Here is a 21,946-nt window from a genome sequence, read left to right as displayed (position 1 = left end):
AAGTTGTGATATGGCCGGATTGATGCCCACTAACCTGACATGAACAAGAACAGACGTGAATAAGAACAAGAGAAATTAATAATGAGTAGCTTACGTTTTAGACATGAACAAATTGGTTGAGTGAATGATTAATTGACTCACTGATGTCAGTTGTTTCGGTCCTAAACAAATCTCTTTATTTGAATGAATCGTTTGTTTTAATAATTAAGTAGGTCACTTATACACCACCTACAGCCATAACCTGGAATTTTGTTGTGTCAGTTTGGTTAAAACATACTTAATTACTTCCTTAACATACTTCCTTCTATCTCCCTACAACTCCCCACCCACCCCCCTCCTTCCAATGGACAGTAAACAATATCTCATGTTAAAATAACTGTGAACTGGACTTTGCATTGCTGCATCAACCATAACCATAACCATATCCGTCCTGCTTAACGATGATATTTCCTCACGCCCCTTCCCCCCTCCTCCCCTCCTCCCGTGGACAGTAAATCATACTCTGTGGAATATCTTGAACTGGACTTTGCATTGCTGCATTAACCTCATCCATACCCACCTCTGATCATATTCTCTGTTTATGGTTGTCTCTTGTTTTGTAAACTGTCTTGCTGCTACTACTATTATTATATATACTTTGATGGGCCATGTCTACACAGGGGATATTTATTATTATTTATTTATTAGTGCACTTTAAAATACCATGTACGATTGTTGTATGCTCCGAACACAATTTCGTTGCTGTCCTTTGGATAACAATGACAATAAACTAAACTGAATAGATTAATAAACCTTAATAAAGCAAAAATGCACTGTTGAAGTACTGTGTGAAAAATGAAATGCATGGTTTACTTGCGCAAAGGTGAAGCATTTGTTAAAACTGTTTGCTGATGTAAAGTTGGAGGAGAATGAATTTTTTATTTGTTTGTTTGTCTGTTTTTTAAACATTTTCTTGCTATGCAGAAATTTATATTGTTTATAAATGATTAAACATAATTTCAAATAATACATTTTGTTCTAATTGTTTTTCCATATTCTCTGATTACAATTATTACACACCTTTATAGACCTTTAAGACTTGTGCACAGCACACATTTTTGCTAGCTGTGAATTTTAAGAAACATCTAAATGTTACTTGTGTGTTACTGTGTGCTTTTAGATGCTGCATCTGGCACTGTAGGAGCGAGGAAACATCAATTAGAGAAGCCCCCATTGAGTGTTTTCAAACAGGCTGCTTATATATGCCCTGTCTTCCATTGGTCAGCCAAACAGGTAGTCCAACCCCAAACTCATGCCACTGGTTCAGCCACTGTTATTAATGTCCTGCTGAACGGAATGGTCAAACAAACAGAGCGATGTTTTGATAGCGCCACAGTGTTTACACTTTTCAGGGAAAATCAAACTAAGGCTTTAAATCTTAGGTGATGTTATTTTCAGCCCATGATGAAACCATTATAATTCCATGTAAGAACCCAAAGCATGCTGATAGTGTTAACTGTATTTGTAAATATTTGGCAAACACTAAACACTGTAGGCCCGAATGTTTGTTTGTATTGTGGGTTGAGTCCAGCAGAAAGACGCCTTTTTCATATGGTTTTAGACCATAATAAGGATTTCACTATGTCATTAAAGGACAAGTTCGGTATTTTACACTTAAAGCCCTGTTTTAAGATCGTTTCTGACGAAATAGAACGGTTAAGATTGAAATTTGGAGACATGATGCGACTCTCCTATGATTAAAGGCTCCCACCGGAGCCATTTCAAAATGGCGGCTGCGTGAAATCAGTGTATTACTCCGCCGCCGGAAACGGAAATAGGGTTGTTTGTATTCTTCTGCTTCTGTGTATTCAATGAAATGCCAGTGGTTTGCTTCCAATTGGCAAAGGTGCATTATCGCCACCAACTGGGCTGGAGTGTCTACTCTATTATTCAAGCTCTCAACAGAAGAATGTACGGGTGTGAGGCGTTTGGAAAAATAGCTCCACACTCCACAATTTTACAACGAATGGTAAAACAGAAACCAAAAATTCTCTGGCCAGCAACATGTGTCCAAATTTCAATCGTAATCATTCTATATAATCAGAAACGATCTAAAACAGGGCTTTAAGTGTAAAATACCGAACTTGTCCTTTAAGTATATTGTGCACAAAACAACTCCCGATATCACATGTGGCATGAGAGAGGCGTAGATAAAACAGAAATGATAGCTGCTTTATACAGGAAAATGGCCTTACATCAACACTGGCATGCACTCACTTGTTACTAGTTTTTTGTTTTGTTTTTAAACGTGCCTTGGCTCCATCACTACCAACTCTTTTTGTGTATATTTAACCTGCTAATACATTTGACTAAATATGGTTGTTGCATCTTACTTGCTCTGTCTCTTCTACGGACTCTTTCCAGGCTGTCCTGTGACATATCATCCCAGTTCAGTCCCTCTGTGTCCCAAGGGGGTTGTTGTCCTGTCTTCTGTTTCTGCTTCACACTCAGGTTCTCAATACCCTCCGAGTTCTAAGACCAAAAATAGACAGTCACAAATTATACATAAAATGTGTGTATTTTTGTTAGAAGAACAACATCTCATTCCAGTGATGGCAAAGATTAGTTTTGAGCAGCCATTACTCCAGTCTTCAATGTCACATGATCCTAAAGAAATCATTCTAATATGCTAATTGTTGTGCACGTGAAACATTCTTATTATAACCATTGTTGTCCTGCTTAATATTTTTGTGTGAACCGTAATAGGGCGTCTATCTATGATGTCTATGGGTGATATGAGCTGTCAGCGCATTTAATGAATCATATCTCACTGAATACCGAACTGATTTTCATGCAGGGTTTTTTGCTGCAAAGGTAATGCATGTAGCTATATGATACAGGCCACATGGGATATTTTATTTAAAAAAATACAACCAATAGTACGGTAATGTTAAATCTTACTGTCACACGCACAAGCTCAGAGTAATATTGTATGTTACATGATAATACATTTTGAGATATTTGGCATACTAAATATCTGGACCTGTCGGCGATTCAAAATCCTGAACTATCAAAAATCCTAAATCAAATCAACTTGTTCAATTTTGAACAGTTGTGAAACAGTGTGGACATCATATAAGAGCAGATTCCAATCGGATACAAAGATTGTTGTACCGAATTCCGACTCCCGGACAAATCGTACTCCCCTTTGTGTGCACGCGCCTCCCACTTAAATACGCGCCGTAGGGAGTTTAAATGCACTTCCTTTGCCAAATGCGTTTATTGATTGATTTTTCACACAGCAAGCACAAAGATATGTATGAAAGACACTTAAATACACTAACAGAAAGTGAACTAGTGTAGATAAAAGATCGTGCAGTGTGAACACAGCGGCAACGTAATGCTCCCAAGTCGTGCAGTGTGAAAAGAACAGTGACCTTACCACTTTAAAAATAGTGCAGAGTGAACTCGGCTTTAGCATGCCAAATATCTCACAGGCATCGATTCTCTCGCTCTTTGATAACTCACTCCGCCTGATTGTCTGTCACGTGAACGAGCACCGATTTGCCTATGATTTGGGGCATTTGTCGGTGATCTCCCAAAACCTGTCGCCTGTCGGCGAGCCTAAAATCAGTGTGAACTCTGCATAACTGCAAAATGTAAAAATATTTTAGTGATTAAAAAAAATCCAATAGACTGATATTGAAATGTTACATTTTAGATAACATTACTTGTGTGTTCTTTGCAAACGGTTTTCTACTAAATTGTTTTAACATTCCTCACACAAATGTTTTCCTCCTCAGACTTTACTTTGGCAAGGGCAGTGGAACTAAAAACACAAACGTGGTATGTTAAACCATAGAAATATATATAGGCCTATATATACAGTCTATGTTTTAAACCCACTTATAGCTATAAATTGGGTTAATTTTAAATAAGATGGTAATATTTAAAATTACATGTTAAAAAAACAAAATATTTTGCCTGTCAATCATTCCCTTGTTTGTTGTCTTACAGTTTGAGTGACAGATTCATTGGAGTGATTTTGAAAAAAATGATATGATTGAGGGGGAAAAAAATGTTCAACTTTTTTGAATCCCATAAAGAACAGTATAGAGTCAGTTAGACCTACTGCTTGACAGCTGTTTTAAGAAGACTGCATGCATGTGTGTTTATGAGGAAATGTCTTAATCAGTGCTAGTTTCCTGCTCCTGCAAGTGCTCTAAATTCCTCTAAAACACCCAGGAGTGGATCTTTCGTGTCACTGCAAACTGGTCACTCTGTTCTTGCATAGTTTCCCCAAATGTTTTCCTGTCATTCTTTGACTGACTTTGTTGTTTATCCCTCCATTATTTATTATCTGTCATGTGTTCTTCCTTTGATGGATTTTATTGTTAAGACAATTTTAAATATAAATGTTCATAAATAAAGGGTAATTTAAGGACACGCATCACAATCTGTCATTTCTTATGCTCAAATGAACAAATACATATTCTGGAGCATGTTTGCAAATAGTTTGCTTATGTTTTATGACTTGAAAAATAGAACTTTGACTTTAGTCAAAATTAACAGAAACTGACTCTTTCTGCACCATGAATTATGGTTGCGACCACGCTAAGTTACAGTACATTTAAAATACATGTGGATTGAACACGTAAGACCAGCTGCCGCTCATCATTTAGAGTTATTTGTGAATACCACACAATAATCAAAACAAACTTTGCTTGAAAAAAAAAAAAAAACAAGTCAACCAAAAATGAAAACAGATATCAATTGGTATAATTGTGCAATGGTCATGTGTTGCATAAATATTGTTTACAAAGGGAACAAGTGCAAAGGTGATAGGCCAAACAAGTTACTCACCCACTTCTGATTGGGTATCGCCAGAGATGTCAGCATATCCGCCATAGCACCCAAAATCTGATCGGTTCGTCCCTGGTTCTTTGGAAGAGACTTCATATTCCAACAGCCTGTGTCAATGTGACTCTCCTTGTCGATACTCCCTCCCTCCTTCAAAATCCCTGTCTTTCTTATGGTTTGTTGTGCCAGAGCTTTGATTCGCTGCCCAGCTTCAAATTTGTATGATCCTCTGGAATGCTCTTTCACATTAATGATGAATTATGAAGGGCGATGGTCTGTTTTTGTCTCGTTTAAAGTGGACTTTAGCCTTCGAGAGAGTGCTGTTGTCCAGACTAAATCGTCTTCACTCAGGTGGGAAGGTCTTTCTGTGGGTCTCTCTTTTAGTCAGGCCTCTCTTCCCCTCCCCCTAAAACCGGGTTTGTTCCTGAGATTAGGTTAACCACGCCACCGCAGTAAATGATAAAGATATCTTTCTGTTCTTTCTCCTTTCCTTTGACAAAAGTAGCTTGTTTTTGCAAGCTCCTTGGCTTTTGGGACCTTTTGTGAACGGAACATCTAACCACTCATGAGTCAGCCTTTTCTGGCTTGTCATTGGCTGCGTGAATCTACCTCCCATTCGGCCGAATCCTCTCCAACCCTATGTACATCAATTTCATCATCTATTGTGCCTCCCTTGCACAACACCACACTGATTCTTAGAACAGGTTTCTGTCCTCCTCCGTCTTAATTCTCCTCCTTTTCTTATTCTTTTACTGTTATTCACTCTTGTTGTTTCCTGTCCAGTCTGGATGACACATTTTGGCATGCTGCAAGCATAAAAAGCAGCTAATAACCCAAATAAGGCAGCTGTGCTGGACTCAGGGCACCGACACAGAAGCTGTCAGATATAATTCATAATAGCTGCCCACTTTAAAACTTACAACAAAGGCTTGAGGAGGAGGAGGAGGAGGAGGCTGTGGAGTGTTCTAGAAATCTCTGAACATGTTAAACTAATTTAGTGTTACTCAACTCTGTTTTTGTCCTACCCTTGGCATAATCATAAACACAATCATTTAAAAGTTTGTGGTCAGTAAGATTTTTTTTTTTTTTTAAGAAATGAATACTTTTATTCAGCAAGGATGCATTATATTGATCAAAGTGACAAAGACTTTTCAAATGTTACCAAACAGTTATTTTTCAAATAAATACTGTTATTTTAATAATCCTGGGGGGGAAAAAGGTTTCCGCAGAAAATTTAAGCAGCTGGCTATTGCTGAATTTTAAGCAAAATGTTTCTTGAGCAGCAATTCAGCATATTATAATGATTTCTGAAGGTTTATGTGACTAAAGACTGGAGTAATGATGCTGAAAATTCAGCTTTTCTATCACAGGTTAAATTACATTTGAAAATATATTACAATAGTAAACTCTAATTTTTTTTAATTTAAAAAAAATAAACTCTAAAATATTTAATACTGTTTTTATTATCATTTTTTAAATCAAATAAATGCAAAAAAAATAAAAACAAAAACATGCAAAATTTGGACTAAAATAATATTATTATGAACAAAAACTAAAATTAAAACATTTTCATTTACTGGAATACAAATTATATAAATCATTAATAAAGCAAAATAAAACATTTAAAAAAACAACTAAATTGCAAATATATTTTCATGACTTTAAAAAACTAAAACAAAATAAAATGCCCTGAAATTAATTTTAGATACACATTATAAAATTCAAAACCTTTTATTTGAAACCTAGAGAACTTTAATACCTTTAAAGATATTTATATAAATTAAATTTGGCAGGCCTAAAATAAAAACATTTAAATTTTATATTTAATATATTCTACTAAAGCTAGTAGCATACTGTATATATTTCTATTTTCTACTAAAAAGCTTGCATGCTAATTACTAATATAATTGAGGCACTATAAATTAGACAAGAAGCCTTTTAGTTGGAACTTTTGGTTACTTGTCTAGAACCTGTGCAAGTTCCATGCTTATTTTAGCCTCGATATTTTCCAGGTTAGATGAATGACTGTGTCATGATATGCATACTTGGGTGGCCCATAATATATATGTGTGCTTTTCTGAGCAGAGTAGACATACGCATTCCTAAGTCTGCTGCTCATTCCCTCTTCACCTGGCCTGGAGTCAAAACACACGTTTATACAATTACAAATGTAAGTCAGTCAGTCAGTCAGTCTCTCTCTCTCTCTCTCTCATTGCAGCCCAAACCACACACAAATTTGGGTTGGATTTTCTTCTAGTCAGATTCTTCAGTGATGGTGTATGTTCGTGGACAGCAAGAGTGAAAGAAGAGAAGGACAGCAGAAAGCAGAATGTGATCCGACTGAGCCCCTCCGAACTGAAGCCAAACCGTGTAAAGATGTGCTGTGGAAACACTGCCAAGACTCTAATAATAACTTTGCACATGGCTGTCTTTAGTACTGCTTTTGTGACTATACTTAGAGCTCAGAAGCCCATCATCCTGCATACAAACACTCTCTCAAGCACACACAGATATGGTAGGAAATAAAGAGAACCAGAATGACACATTCTAGATTTTGCTGGTCTATAAAGATAACAGATCTAAAAATAAGAAGATTACAATAACATATAATTAGAAGGAAATTCAGAACTTTGAACATAATGACAGCTAATGTATACTACAATTATGCTAATTGCACATAATTAGGGTAGCTACTATACTGTATGTGTGTTAGCATGTATGCAGTCGGCCATTTTGGAGGCACAGAAAATAAATAATGCCATTGAACTGAACAGACTCGCAAATTTGGCTGATTATTTCTGCTGAAAAATGTTCGAGTTTTGGTCTGTACTAATCGGTCGCATTGGGAAAATGCCTTTTGAGTTCTATAGACTGACAAAAGTTAAAGAGAAGAGTGCAAAAAAATGATGAAAGAAGGAGTTTGTAGTTGAGAGAGGCACAGCATCAGCTCATCAGTCACATGAGTAAATGAAGGTTTGACTATGGCTAATATGTTAACGGACTAACTATGGCTACATTCACACTGTCTCTCCAAATCCGATTGGAATTTGATCTAAAACGATCCACACTCAAGGAAGAATTGCAGTATGGGCTAGAGAAGCTAGCTCGTTCGGACCTTTACCACTTATTAACTTTAGTTTGTCAAAATATTGCGCTCTCTCCTGCTTGGTAAGTCCTTCTCTATATGATTTCACACTTACCATGTTTTTTTTTTTTAGTGTAACAATGTGTTCAGTAGTACATAAACAGTGCAATCCATGCAGTTGTTTACATCCGAGTGCCTCCATAATGGCCGCTCATCCGGGTTACCGCCCAGAATGTGATGTCGGTGAAAACCCCAAAACCCTCATGTTTCTCTAAACCAAGAATGCAAAGAACGTACTTGTGTTCTTGGGAAGAAAGCTCTTGCTAGTTGTTCTTGGAAGAATGAACTCACGGGGTGACGAGCACACAGAACGCTGCTGACAGTTTGAGACGATGTGTTCTTGCTGGTATTGCTCAATAGTACCCCCGTAGACGCCGTCTGCAATGCCCAAACATATTGAGAATTATTGACGATAACAGCCAGACTTTCTCGCCCAAGCCTACCCTCAGCTTAAGGGATTACTCTACACTACAATGTAATGTATTTTCATAACAATAAAGCAACACATGTCTCATGTTGTTTGTTTGTGTAAAAAAACGCCGTAACTTAAAATTGACCTGCCTCTTTCTGCTTCCCGCTCCTTCCTTGAATGGCGAAATGAATGATGGGATATTTCTGCCGTCAAGCTCACAGGTTACCAACCGCATCCTTGGTAAAATGTGAGTGTCACATCCGAATTTTTAACCGTTCTTGCCAAAATGCAAACTTGTGTATTGAGAATAAAAAAATAAAAATAAAAACTTGTGTATTGGGACAGTACTTGGCTGGGCCGCGACTGATGACGTTTCACAAGTCCACAAGAACACAAGCAACAGGCTTGTTTGAGATGAGCAAATTCTGCGCAGAATCGATCAGCGGTGATCAGCGCGAGATGCATGCCGGTTAGAAATGTGTCCGAGAACGGTCCGCCTGGCTCTGATGTCATGCCGACGTATGTCAAAAAACTCTCGCGAGCGCAAGGCGGAAGGGTCGGATTCTGCAGTCGCGCGCAGTTGCTCTCCACCGACTGCGCTGATCAAAAGCATGATGGGAAACGACTTGCTGACGACACAGCTTAATGCTCATTGGTTTAAACAACAGTGATGAAGGTAAATTCCATATTCATTAAGCTAAATTCTCCAAATCAAGGCCATGTTTTATTTATTTATTTTTTTCAAATTGAAACTGATCTATATTGTGAATCTCTTAAACGGGTTAAAAATAAGAAAGCTATAGTCAGTAACTCAAATATACTAGGCCTACTCTAAAATGTTCAAGTGAAAAATAGCTCTCATTTTATAGATGATGAAGTTTGTAAGTCTGTCTATTTAAGCTAAGCTTATTTTGATTGATTTATTTATTTTATTATTAATTTTATTCTGATGTTTATGTATTTGTCGCTGTATAATAGGCCTATTTGTTTCACGAATTGTGGTGCTTGTCGGTAGGCTATGTTTGTAACTTGCATTCTAATAAAAAAGTAAAATAAATAAAAATAAAAATAAAAGAACAACAGATGAATTGTTCTCTTTTAAAATGTTTGATTTTAAAACTGATATCATGTTTTATGTGTATACATATGGGTGAATAAACTCTCTGACAGTGCCATATGGGTTATATTTCATTTTTGTTAAAACAATAGGCTATATAAAAACACGTCTGTATTAAAGAAAAAAAAGATTGATAAACCATAGGCCATTTGGAATGTAATTAAATAACAAGTACTTTGGGTTTTATTTACATTATATTTATTTTTATATAAAAGCAACAGAACTTAAATCACATCCAGTTTATTAGCAACACGTGCACGAGCGTGAATCCCGTTAATCCCGCGATATCCGCCTTTGATCTCACAGGTGTCTGATTCACTACGAGAACCGAGATCTGTCCGGCTTGATTGCGCTTTTTTCACTCCTCCCCTCACTGCAGCCGCCTACTCTCGACTACATTGCAGGCGAGGCGAGGCGCATCTCAAACAAGCCTAACGTTACAGACAAGAAGGCATATTGAGAAACGGCCACTGACTTTCTTGCACAGTAAGAGGCAGACCTAATGTTCAAAATTACGAATCACACACCCTCATTAATTATAAATGTCTCCGTGTGTGTACTCTCTTATTCATGATGGCAAGCTGACTTTTCAGTAGCCATCCAGTCTTCATTGTCTCATATCCTTTAGAAATGCTGATTTAGTTTTAAAATATTTTCATTAAAATTTTTTACATGTGTTAACTTTAAGCATGACAAATCTAAGCAGATAAATTGTGTTGGTGGTACGGTACCACAGTCTATGGGTGGTACACGGAGTAGGCTACCCTGAAAACACTGCATTACAACACCCATTAGTAACCGATGCTGTAGCGGTGCAGTTTGCTGCCCTCTCCTGGCGCAATGGGGGAAAAAAACATTACAAGTGCACATGGAAAACAGTTAACACTGCAGTATATAATTTGTGTGATATTTATGTTAACGGACACGTTTTAATCAACACATATCAGTTTTCTTTTCTATTAAAATCTCTCTCCTCTTGTGGAGAGAGTTCGTGCAAAAGCAACCTACTTGAATGATCTTTAAGGCCAGCCGAGTTTCCTCTTTCTCTGTCTCATTTCCTGAGTCTTTCCACTGTAATAACTCTTGTGCTTCAGGTCAACACAACAGTCTGAGAAAATAACTGTGGCACATCACCTCTCCTCCTGCTCTTCAAATCCAACTCATCCAGCCAACCTGACCTGATCTGAAGGTTTGGCTGGCTTTGCTTTGCACTGAACAAACACTTCACATATTTTATAGGTTACTATCATAATCAAAAAGTCAAGGTTATATAATTGAAGGCAAAGTATGATTGATTGTGCAAAGAATTGAGTAAGATCTGTGTTTTATTGTGTGTGAGTGTGTGTGTGTGTGTGTGTGTGTGTGTGTGTGTGTGTGTGTGAGAGAGAGATTTTGGCCTCCCTCTCCATCACAATGAATTCCATGTTTCTGACTACAGATATTAAAATAATTTTTCGATGATCAGTTGCAACCAGGCTACTATAAATAGAGAAACCATGAATTTCACAAAAACTGTATTGTTCCCATCTGGAATACACCAGTCAATCATGTTTGTTTTGTTTAGATATTTCATTCCAAGGCCCTGATGAAATGGGCCAAAATGTATATGCATGTATGTAATGTATTTTGTGGCTAACCAACAAATGTGTCAGCTCATTTTGCTGGATAAACTTAATTGAATTTGAAATCTTGTACTGAGTCTTTTGTGGTTGTTCACAATGCCATGATGCATACGTGTTCGAGTTTCTGAATATGATAAACTATCAGAGAAGTGAACTCAAATCACTTTGGGCCTCATTCACACGCACAAATGTGTATGTGAATGAGACCCATTGTTTTGAGTGCATCATAATTTAGAGTTTTGAGTTCTCCAAAACTTGCAATAACAGAAAGTGAATTACAATTGTGCATTCAAATCATGTCGGGAAGATGGTAGCTTTATGAGATGAATGCACAAGAACACCACCACAAATTCATGATTTTGAGTTTCAGGTCATTTTAAATATGAACTTCTTTGGAAAACTTGAATGCACTAATAATTACAGATGTCATGATGACATGCATGAAAATGATTAGCCTAGATTTTCACTTAGTTACAATTAGTTACAGATTCACGAGGCCTAAAAAAACCCAGGTGTCTTCGCTGGTCGGCCAAGAAATTATTATGGTATTGGAGCCACAGATGGTGCAGATTAATCACAGTTGGTAAGTTTCAGTTTCATTCCTTCTCTGGTTTTTCACATGACTGCATGCTGCCAGATGAGTGACGCCTGGCTGTAAGATGTGCCACGAGGTGTTTCCAGGGCTTGTGTGATATGCTTAAGCGCGTTTTAATTGGCTAAACTCTACCATATTCTGATCCATAGCTATTTCAGGGCATGACATGGGTGTTTAGGAGACTTGGCGCAAGCAGGCGAGCAATCCAACTCAACCTGCCAGAAGAGAAAACCAGTGGCAGTGTGATTTTAATTGCAGCAAAGTTCATTATACAATTCCCCGCACACACATGATCTGTAAGGTTTACTGTTATATGGTTTTTATAAGTGTAACATTATTTTAATATGAAACATGCCAACTCTGACCACAGTCTCACTGGCAGCTGCCATTTCTTAATGTTAATCCACAAATCTCCTGTAATCAGGATGAGTGGACATGCCTGTCTTAACAGAGCACCTGTGTCAAGATTTAGAAGGATTCCTCAGTGATCGGAGGCCAAGCAGTATCGGAGGGCTGGGAGGAGGGGACAGGCAGGACCACGGCTCTGTCCGGCGGGATCACGCAGTCTCCAGTGAGAATCCATACTGGGAGGACTACACAGACACAGCAAGAGCAATGATCTGATAATCCAATGAGACGTGGACTACATTAAACCTTCTTCTGAGCACTTTTAATGGTGAGATACAAAGGATGTGTTTTATTGATTTGGTGCAAATAGATTTTGGAAAGGTTGGGGAAATCAGCAGAATTGCTGAAAGAGCACATAAAGTACCAATTGATAAGTGTGTGTGTAAACAAGTTGCTAGCATATTATTTGTTTTTTTCTCCAAAATTATACTAAAACAGGTTACATTACTGCACAAGTATATACATATATCGACAGTTAACGTGACATTTAGTTTTATTGTCCTTGAACAAAAAAGACAATTTTTATCATTTGAACATTTTGTCTGTAAAACAAAATGATCTTCTAATGTTTAGATTTCAAAATGTATATAAGTCAAGTTGAAAATGTGATGCAAGTGTTCACATCATGAACACAAAAATGTGTAAATATGAGCAATGTGAAATAGAAATATAATTTTATTTAAAATAATGCATTATATATTTGGGATTCTGCTTTCAAAAATTGGTCATGAATTTACATATTGCCCCCCAAAAATTAGAAAAGTCTACATTCGATTTTGTAACCGATTATTGAGTCCTGTGAAATCACTCACAACATATTTCTAATTGGACAATCTCTTGGGGATCCTTAATTTTTTGCTAGGACCCTAACAGGAAATATTTTCAAAATATTTTTAAAAGTAAAAGAGAGGGTTAGTTTTACACCACTGTCAACATTTTATGCAACTTTGGGCTTTTTTTCCGGTAAGTCGAGTTAAAAAAAAATCACTGGCCACAAAAAAAAATATGGTTGCTTGTTAGGAATATCTGACAAACAACTTTGTTTCTTTTCATTTATGGTCACTGTATTTTCCAATACATTGATTGACCCTCTGCTCACAGCTAGTAGCCAAAATAATATTGATGATAATAAATAATACATTAATATTTGGCTTGTTTTGGGCTTGTTTTTGAAGTTGCAGTTTCTTATTTGTCTTGTGAGAGTTGGCAACACTGGTTGGAGCACACGTTCAGAAACCCCCCATCTTCCCCAGTTCCACCTGTGTAGATCTGCTATGGGTAATTCAATTTCATGTATGCTAAAATGTACAGCAGCAGCATGTCTTACGGTGCTTGCTTACAGCAGTGTGTTGTGTATGTATTTGGCAGTAGCGAGTCTCGTACTTGCTCTGCAGCAGCAATAACAGCAGCAGCAGCAGCATCACAGATCTAGGCAATATCAACATTGTTACAGTATAACCATAACCATGCCAAACATTTAGAAAGTTGTCATTATTATCACATCACAACACCATTGAAACCAAAAAATGAACAGAAGTAAAACTAAAACAGAGTATATGTAAATCATTAAACAAATGCAAATATGAAGCTTGACTGGTATTATGCACTATTGTGTTTGGGCTGACTGTGGGACAGTGTTGTTGTAACTGTATGGTCTGAAGAGTTAAACCAGCATGTGGACAGTGTTGTGGATCTCATAGGACAGACTGTTTATGTGGCACTAACAGGGAATGTTTTCCCATCCTCACTAACCCCTTCTGTCTCTCTCTCTCATACACACACACACACACACACACACACACACACACACACACACACACAAGCAATGTATGTCAGTCTGCACTGGCTGCTGTGCTACCAGTAACAATGGCTAAATATAGCTGGGAAAGCACTGTGAGAGCAAATATGTTTTTTTGTTTTTTTTTATTTTTTATTAAAGATTCAAAAATAAAAATGAGCAATGCTGCATGTAGCTTAAATTTTTATAGAAAAGGGGGAGAAACGTAACCATAGAAAATGCTTTTATCAGAGATTTGTAATCTGAGGTGAAGTTCTCTATGGCTTGCTCCTGGAGGTTTGAAAGTGGGAATGATCTTATCATTTTGATTAATCAAAAGTATCATATATAAGCAGACAAATTACTCATGAGGTGGACGTTTGACTAACTGATTTTGTTCTCCTGAGCGATTAGCACAATACTCTCTGTCCAAACCATTCAGAGAATGGCAACAATATTAGAAATTCAAGACAGAGAATATCAACGTGTATGCTTGACTTGTGAAATGGTTCCTCATTTTGCAGTTTAGTTTGGCGTACACTTACTGACCTTGTTTTCAACATTCCTTTGAATATTTTCAGAAAGCCTGAACAAAAGTTCAAAGGTTCCTTCTCATTCACATTCATCATGTTGCTTAAATGTTTTGCTTCATAAGTTCCGCCTTCTAACTATGTTCTTCTGTAATAAAAAGCCTCATCCTAGACATAGCTCTTACCCCCAAGACCCCCAACCCCCTTACTTAGAGCATAAAACATGTTACAATTAGTTAAAAGTACACTATGTAACTCTAGCGGTTAAAAAAAAACCTCCATGGCATACATTTTGTGGAAGAATATTGTTTTGGTTGTGCTTCGGTTCACCTGTTGAATAGGCAAATAAAAGATCAAGATTTGGCGTGCTCTGTCATGTCAACCTTTCAATCCTCACTCAATGTGACGACATATGTCAATCCCACAAAGTAGCAGCAAAAATTATTTTCTTTTTACAGACCAGACAATCACGAACGAGTGGCCTATTTGTACGCAAAAACCATCCCGTCATTTCTAAAATATAAACACTTACAATTGGCTTACAATAGTGAATCAGTGAACACGTTTTGGAAGAAAGATTGATGGTCATTATTTAAATTAATGCTTAAAGAGTCAGTTGAATCAGTAATTACTCACCCTCATGTTTTTCCAACCCCGTAAGACTTTCGTTCATCTTCGAAACACAAATTAAGATATTTTTGATTAAATCTGAGAGCTGTCTCACCCCTCCATAAAATAGTGAGTTCACATAATGTAACAGCGCAACACTTCTGCGTTGTACGTCAGAACGTAGGCTCTCAAAAATATCTTAATTTGTGTCCCGAAGATGAACGAAAGTCTTTGGATCAACACGAGGGTGAGTAATTACTGACAGAATTTACATTTTTGGGTGAACTAACCCTTTAAAACTAGAAAAGAAAAATCGGCAAGTATAAACTTAATTCAAGATATATTCTCTAATAGAAGGATTCACATCTTTTTGCTTTTCAAATAAATTTAAATTGTTCTCAGGATGTTTAGATACTTTTAATGGTGTGACAAAAATACTCATTTTGATACTGATTGTTTCTCCTCAACTAAATTAGAAGTCATTTTAAGATATCAGGCCCGTTTTTCTTTGTTTTATCATTTCCTAATATGGCACTTGGCTATATAAAGTAAACTTGTCATAAAAGGGAAAAAAAAGAGCTCATATATGTACGTGGTGTGTTGGGGATTCATCTTAAACTTTATCTATGTCTTTGCACCCTAGATTCCAGGGAGGGAGCAGCGAGGACACAGATGATGATGAAGTGCCTGCTAAGCGTGTGAGTCCTGGCTCGTGCTGGCCAGATGGCTGAGGTTAAAGTCACGGTGCAGGAAGATCCAAATCTGGGCTCTGGTCCAGATGAGGATGCCTCTGAGTTGTCCGTTTCAGAGAATGATTCAGATTCTGGGAGTGTGCTGTCAGATGACTCCGTGCTTCCTAACTATGAGCGGGAAGATGCCAGTGGAGGCCCGGCCAACACCCTGTACCTAGCCTGTGCCAAGAACAATGCGGCAGCCCTACGCAGGGTTTTGGAGAGGGGTGTTACAAGAGATGAAGTCATGGAACTAGACATAAACGGCAGGGTAGGGAGTGGGATAACCTTATTACTCATAAAACATCATTCGCATAGCAGAAATTTAGCAGAAGAGATGGTTTACTGACAAATCCTCTTCTTGTTTTCTGATAGAACGGGCTGATGTTGGCCGTCTCAAAAGGCTTTCTGGATATTGTGTATGGACTCAACCAGTGCCCATTTCTGGATATCAATCATCAGGATAATGATGGCAACACTGCACTCATGATCGCTGCACAGGCTGGTATGATCTTTAATAACACATTAAACTGAAAAAAAAAATATGACCCAGTTAACGAGAAACGTTCTCAGAACTTTCTGATAAGGTGTTCTCACAGTTCTCAAACGCCACCAGAACATTCTGTCAAAGTTCTGCACGAAAACATCAGCACAAAAACATATTTCATAGAAATGTGTTTTCCTAATACGTTTAGTTGAACGTTCATCTTTGTTTTTTAAATGTTATATTTGTCACTTATGAATGCTTTCTGAACATTCTGAAACGTTCTGTAAAATTATTAAATTGGAACATTCTCAATCTCCCTTTCTAATTATTTTTGCAATTTACTAGCAATTTCTAAATGTAAATCGTTTCTACACTAAACTTATTTATTAAATCTATAAATATTGCAGGTTTTGTATCCATCCTCACCTACATCTTAAATTACTTCTCTGGGGTGGACATGGATATCCGGGACAACCGAGGGTTCACCGCACTCCTCAAGGCTGTCATGCAGGGCAGCAATGACTGTGTGGCATCACTGATCATGGCTGGTACGTTATTTTAGGATAGTTTACAAACTGACCAGGTTCCTACAAGCTTTCTTTGGGCAGTTTGGATGACGTGATGTGAATGGTTGCATAATGTTGGAAACCATGGGATGCTGTTTCTGTTTCATCCCAGAACATCCCCAAAGAAGAGCACAATCTATAAAAATAGGTTTAGTCGTATACTGGTGTCATATATGTAATGGTTGTACTGTATGTTATACTTTGTGTATGTTATACTTTATAAACAGTTTTTTATAAGAGAATGATACATTTACACATCAAAATGTGGTAAGTTACAAAAGTCTGAAACCAAATGCTGCGGTTTTGCAATTTGTTTTTGTATTTTAAATAATATTATCATCATAATAAGAGCAGTGAAAATGTAAAAAATAATTAGAAATTTCTGGTACTGGACATTTTTAAGTTTCAAAAATTTGAACTTGACTTATAATGTGACTTTTGGAGCCAGCTGTAAACACTAACCAGAATGCTATGTAGTCAAAATGCCACAGGCGTATAATACATAGTAGTTAGAAGTGTGCCTACAGAAAATGATAAGGTGAAGTAGATAATAAAAAAGCACAGTGATTTGGTGACATATGACGTAAACTTGAGCAGGTTTAAAAGACAAACCTAAGGACATTTTCTTTTCTGATCCCTTGGATTATTAGCCCTGATGCGAGTAACGGATTAGCCATGTGTGAACTTAACAGTGATTATTTAGACCAGTTACAATTTTAGACACCTAAATTGCACGTACTCAACTGTCAAAAAGTCAGTATCTTTTTCATCTAAATACAATCAATTTAACAATCTTTGAAATAAGAAATGTTATTGCCTGTTTTGGTCATTTAATTGTATTGCATTGTTAAATGTGACTTTTCTTTCACAATTAAGATGATTCATCTGATTGTTTCAGATAATCAAAATAATATTTCAAAAAATGCAAAAGCAAAGTTAATCAAGACAAGATATTGATGTTATACCCAAAGTTGCCACTCGGTGGGGTAACACCAACTGCTAATATTTTTCTAGTCAACAATCAATACACTGTTTCCACATTGTGCATTTCTTACCAGAGCAACTATAGCCACAGATTAAACTCAGCTTAATTTGTACTACCTTCAAACATTAAAACACAGACTAAACTTAGACTAAATTTTCTTAGTTTTTTTTTTTTAAACCAAATGAGCAACATAATTATACTGTAGTCTGCAGATTAAAAAACTGCAATTTTTAACGAATCCTATTTAGTTTTTTTCCTATTAATCGTTAATTTGCATGTAATACCTAATCACAAAAAAAAAATCGAAATATACTTGATTTGTGCATGAGAATCTGTGCTGTAAAATGCTGTGCTGTGCTGTAATATTTTTTTTTATGCTTTTGGATATTTGGCTAAAATAATGCATTTCAGTGTCTAAGCATTGAGGAAAATTTGTAATATCATCATGGTTTACATCTCCTACATGTCTGTCTTTTGCTAGGGGCCGACATAAACGTTTTGGACGCCACAAGGGGGAAGAATATACGAGAATGGGCTGTGAAGACAGGTCGCTTTGACACATTATGCAAGCTTAGACGACTGAACGACAGACCTCAGGCTGAACAATTCTGTGAAAAATATGTCCCAGAGTGGCCTGACCTGAAGGAGCTAGTGGCCAAGGCCACAGCCACAAAAAGCAAAGGACAGAAGGTCGCCCATTGCCTGAAGTCCACGTTCACTTTCAGTTTTCCACATGACCCCCAGGACAATGGCATCATGGACCATATGGTGCGTATGACCACAAGCCTCCACAGTCCCTTGGTGGTCACCGGATGCCGCCCATTGTGTCCCTCGAGCCCGCCGGAGGTCGGCAAGAGACGCCTGGCTGTCCCTGAACTGATGGAGATGCACAAGGGCAAAAAGCTTGAGGAACACACGTTACAGCACAGCAGCGGCTCCCACTCTGTCCCGTCTACCTCTGCCTCGCTGGTCTCATGCTGTTCCGACACCGAACGGAGAGGCAGCGTGCTCTCAATGGCCTCCAATGGCGTCCGCAAGTTCGTCCCGCGCAGCATGGCCCGCCGCAATAGCGTGTTCCCCTCCGGCTGCATCCCCCAAATTCAAGTGACCAAGTCTGGAGAGCCAACACCCAAAAAGGAGAAGAAGAAGAAGCGAAACAAAGGTTACTTAGAGCCACCGATATGGAAGTACAAGGAAGCTAAAGAGGAGAAGAAAAAAGAGAAGAAAAAATTAGAACAGGAGAAAGCGGATAAAGAAGCCAAGAAAAAAGTAAAAAAATGAGTAAACTGCCAACAGATTTCCATGATGCTCTCAGATTTGTCTGCCATTGTTCTAGATCTGTCAAACCAGCTAATAAGAGGTCAAAGGGAAATGGATCATGTTTCTATGGATGGATATTATTCCCATGTTTTAAATGGATGTATGGCAGCGCAATGGAGTCTAAAGACATTTGATTCATCTATGTAACCTCAATATGATTAATACCTCTCCAACAACTAGGCCTATAATATTAACATCCATTTTTAACATTTTGACCTCTTTGTTGCATTTCTTATGTATTCTGGTCTTCTTCTCTAAGCCCATTCTACTCTATTGCAATACTCTATTGCTATTGCATGATTTTAATAGATGATTTTAAAGAATTTAAAAGCTACTGTTTAAAAGTTTGGGGTTAGTAACATTTTGTTCACCAAGGCTGCATGTATTTGATCCACAGTAAAAAAAAACTGAAATATTCTAAAATAATAATGAACTGTTTTCTGTGTTAATATATTGTAAAATATTCTTTTTGAACGGTAGAGTATTTGTCTCTTGACTGTTATTTTATTTATTCATATTGGACTCCAATATTCTACAGGTGACTTTAAAAGTCACATCATAGCAGTTTGACTATGTTTACTTTGCACTTTAATAGTTTAAGTCTTTTATCATACAGACAAAAGGACACAACATTTATCATTCCTCTTTGCTTGTTTGAAATGATTTTTTATGGATTTGTTCATCATTACATTATCTTTTTGTGTCTCAGGGAAAGCACTTATTGTGTACTTTATAAAAGCAGGCACTAAACTGACCCCATGAAAAGCTAAATCTGTGCAACACCCTGCATTTATTTATTGTTTTTATTGGTCTGTGCATGAAAATCCTTCAGACTGCAAGATGGAATTTGTACTGTACATTGCACCTGGCAATATTTGTTTATGTTTGTTTTGACTTGTGATATTTTAGTTGCATATAAATTGAAAACATTATTTTATGAAAGGTCTAATTCCATCAAGTTTAAACACATCTATTTGTAACACATCTTTACACTTATTTAGTTCCATGTTATCAGTAGAGGTTTTAAACCAATCACTCACTGAGCATAAGGCAAAGCTAATTGGAGCAGCTAAGGTCAAAACACAAAGGAGGACAAGTGGACTTAATTAAAGCCACTCTTTGCGGCATCCTTACGTAACTGATGAGATCTTTGACTTGGCGTGAAGTGAGGTAAAGGCAAACCAAAATATATAGCCTGGGCGAAATATTATTTTGAGACATTTACTTGTTTTTTACTTGGTATTATATCCGGTTCATTATCTGAACCGCGACAATTTGGTATTTAAATGATTAGTTCACTTTAAAAAAAAAAAACTTTTGCTTAACTTAATTTACTCACCCCCATGTCATCCAAGATGTCCATGTCGTTCTTTCTTCAGTCGAAAAGAAATTAAGGTTTTTGATAAAAACATTATAGAATTTCTCTCCATATAATGGACTTCAATGGATCACAACCGATTCAAGGTCCAAATGACAGTTTCATTGCCGCTTCAAAGGGCTTTAAACGACACCAGACGATGAATATGGGTCTTATCTAGCAAAACGATGGGTCATTTAAAAAATAAATAAAAAGGTTTCATTTTTATAAGCACAAATGGTCGCTTTGGCTTGCTCTGTTCTGTGATGCACGTTCGCGTCTCTCCTGTTCGAACTCGTTTATCAAAATGAACAAATCTTTTTTCGAGTCATTTTGTTCATTCAACCATAGCATTCAACGAACCAAATGACTCGAAAAAGATTTGTTCATTGAGATGAACGGATTCAAACAGGATAATGCGCATCAAAGAACAGAGCAAGGGGAGCATTTGTGCTTTACTTTTGAAACGACGATCGTTTCGCTAGATAAGACCCTTATTCGTCGTTTGGTGTCGTTTAAAGCCCTTTGTCACTGAACTGTCATTTGGACCTTGAAACGGTTGGGGTCCATTGAAGTCTATTAGCATATGGAGAAAAATCCTGTAATGTTTTCATCAAAAACATTAAATTCTTTTCAAATGATGAAAGAAAGACATGGACATCTTGGATGACATAGTAAATTATCAGCAAATGTTTTTTTTTTTTTTTTTTAAAGTGAACTAATCCCTTAATATGTTTAAAGTGAAAAATAATCTTATTTGTGTTTGATGCTCTATTTAATTTAATGTGAATTAAGCTAGTAACATTTTTCAAACAATGCATCACACATTTCAGACCTGTTTTTAATGAATCCTAGTTGTCAATTGTTGTAGAATCAATAGTTCTGGACCAGGTTCATTTAGATTTAAAAAAAAGTCCTCTGATCAAATTAATTGCTCATCAATCATGGAAAAACAGTTGCCGTTAATAAAAGTCTGAGAAATAACAGACCTCAGAAATCACACATATCATGGGAACAGGGAAAATAAATAGCCTACATGAATCCTCTTCAAATAACAGTTCTCCTGAGTCTCCTCTCAGATCTGAGGAGTGCCAGCTGTGTCCAAAAACACCAGCCAAGAAAACAGATTGAGAAAGTCTCTGAAGGAAAAAAACTGCATGAACATTTTCTCGTCTTATACAACTGATGTAGTCAAAGTTAACATTATTCTAACTTATTTCTTGATTAAGTTGTAATGAATGAAAGATGAAATTTGTGTTTCTCATCTTATCTTTGAGAACTGTCTTGGATTTGTGTTTGGTCCATATGGAAGGCTTCAAGTGGGAGATGTCACCATAACCTCAGGCTGTCCTGCCTTCAGCAGTGTCCCATCAAATAAACCAACTGTGTCCAATCTCCTTAAAAGCCATTCATGGCCCCATGAATCTTTTGCTCACCTTCTGGTCC

At 37.1% G+C, this 21,946-nt stretch overlaps 2 protein-coding genes across 4 annotated transcripts in view; one reads left to right on the top strand and one right to left on the bottom strand.

Moving 5' to 3' along the window:
* The window catches only part of arhgef25a (Rho guanine nucleotide exchange factor 25a), an 86,538-nt gene extending 81,067 nt beyond the window's left edge, over positions 1-5,471 (bottom strand). The window contains exons 1-2 of one of the 3 annotated variants that reach the window (XM_039652424.2): positions 4,843-5,471; positions 2,373-2,511 (exon numbers count right to left, since the gene is read on the bottom strand). In XM_039652424.2, the coding sequence (XP_039508358.2) occupies positions 2,373-2,511; positions 4,843-4,938 (235 nt within the window). In that variant the 5' untranslated portion in view covers positions 4,939-5,471. Of the gene's footprint in view, positions 1-2,372; positions 2,512-4,842 lie in introns of those variants that run through there. The other 2 variants (XM_039652425.2, XM_089124679.1) reach the window with 2 other exon arrangements.
* Positions 5,472-12,129: 6,658 nt separating this feature from the next.
* Positions 12,130-20,185, top strand: ankrd33aa (ankyrin repeat domain 33Aa). Its single transcript, XM_039651476.2, has 5 exons — positions 12,130-12,406; positions 15,698-16,056; positions 16,161-16,290; positions 16,680-16,820; positions 18,305-20,185. Exons 2-5 carry the CDS (start codon positions 15,778-15,780, stop codon positions 19,102-19,104), a joined length of 1,350 nt encoding a protein of 449 aa, XP_039507410.2. The 5' UTR covers positions 12,130-12,406; positions 15,698-15,777; the 3' UTR covers positions 19,105-20,185.
* Positions 20,186-21,946: the final 1,761 nt, after the last annotated feature.

Source organism: Pimephales promelas, chromosome 20 (assembly GCF_988280905.1).
Source record: "Pimephales promelas chromosome 20, fPimPro1.hap1.1, whole genome shotgun sequence".
NCBI lineage: Eukaryota > Metazoa > Chordata > Actinopteri > Cypriniformes > Leuciscidae > Pimephales > Pimephales promelas.
The sequence above is the reverse complement of the archived record's forward strand: the minus strand, read 5'-3'. Positions and strand labels throughout refer to the sequence as shown.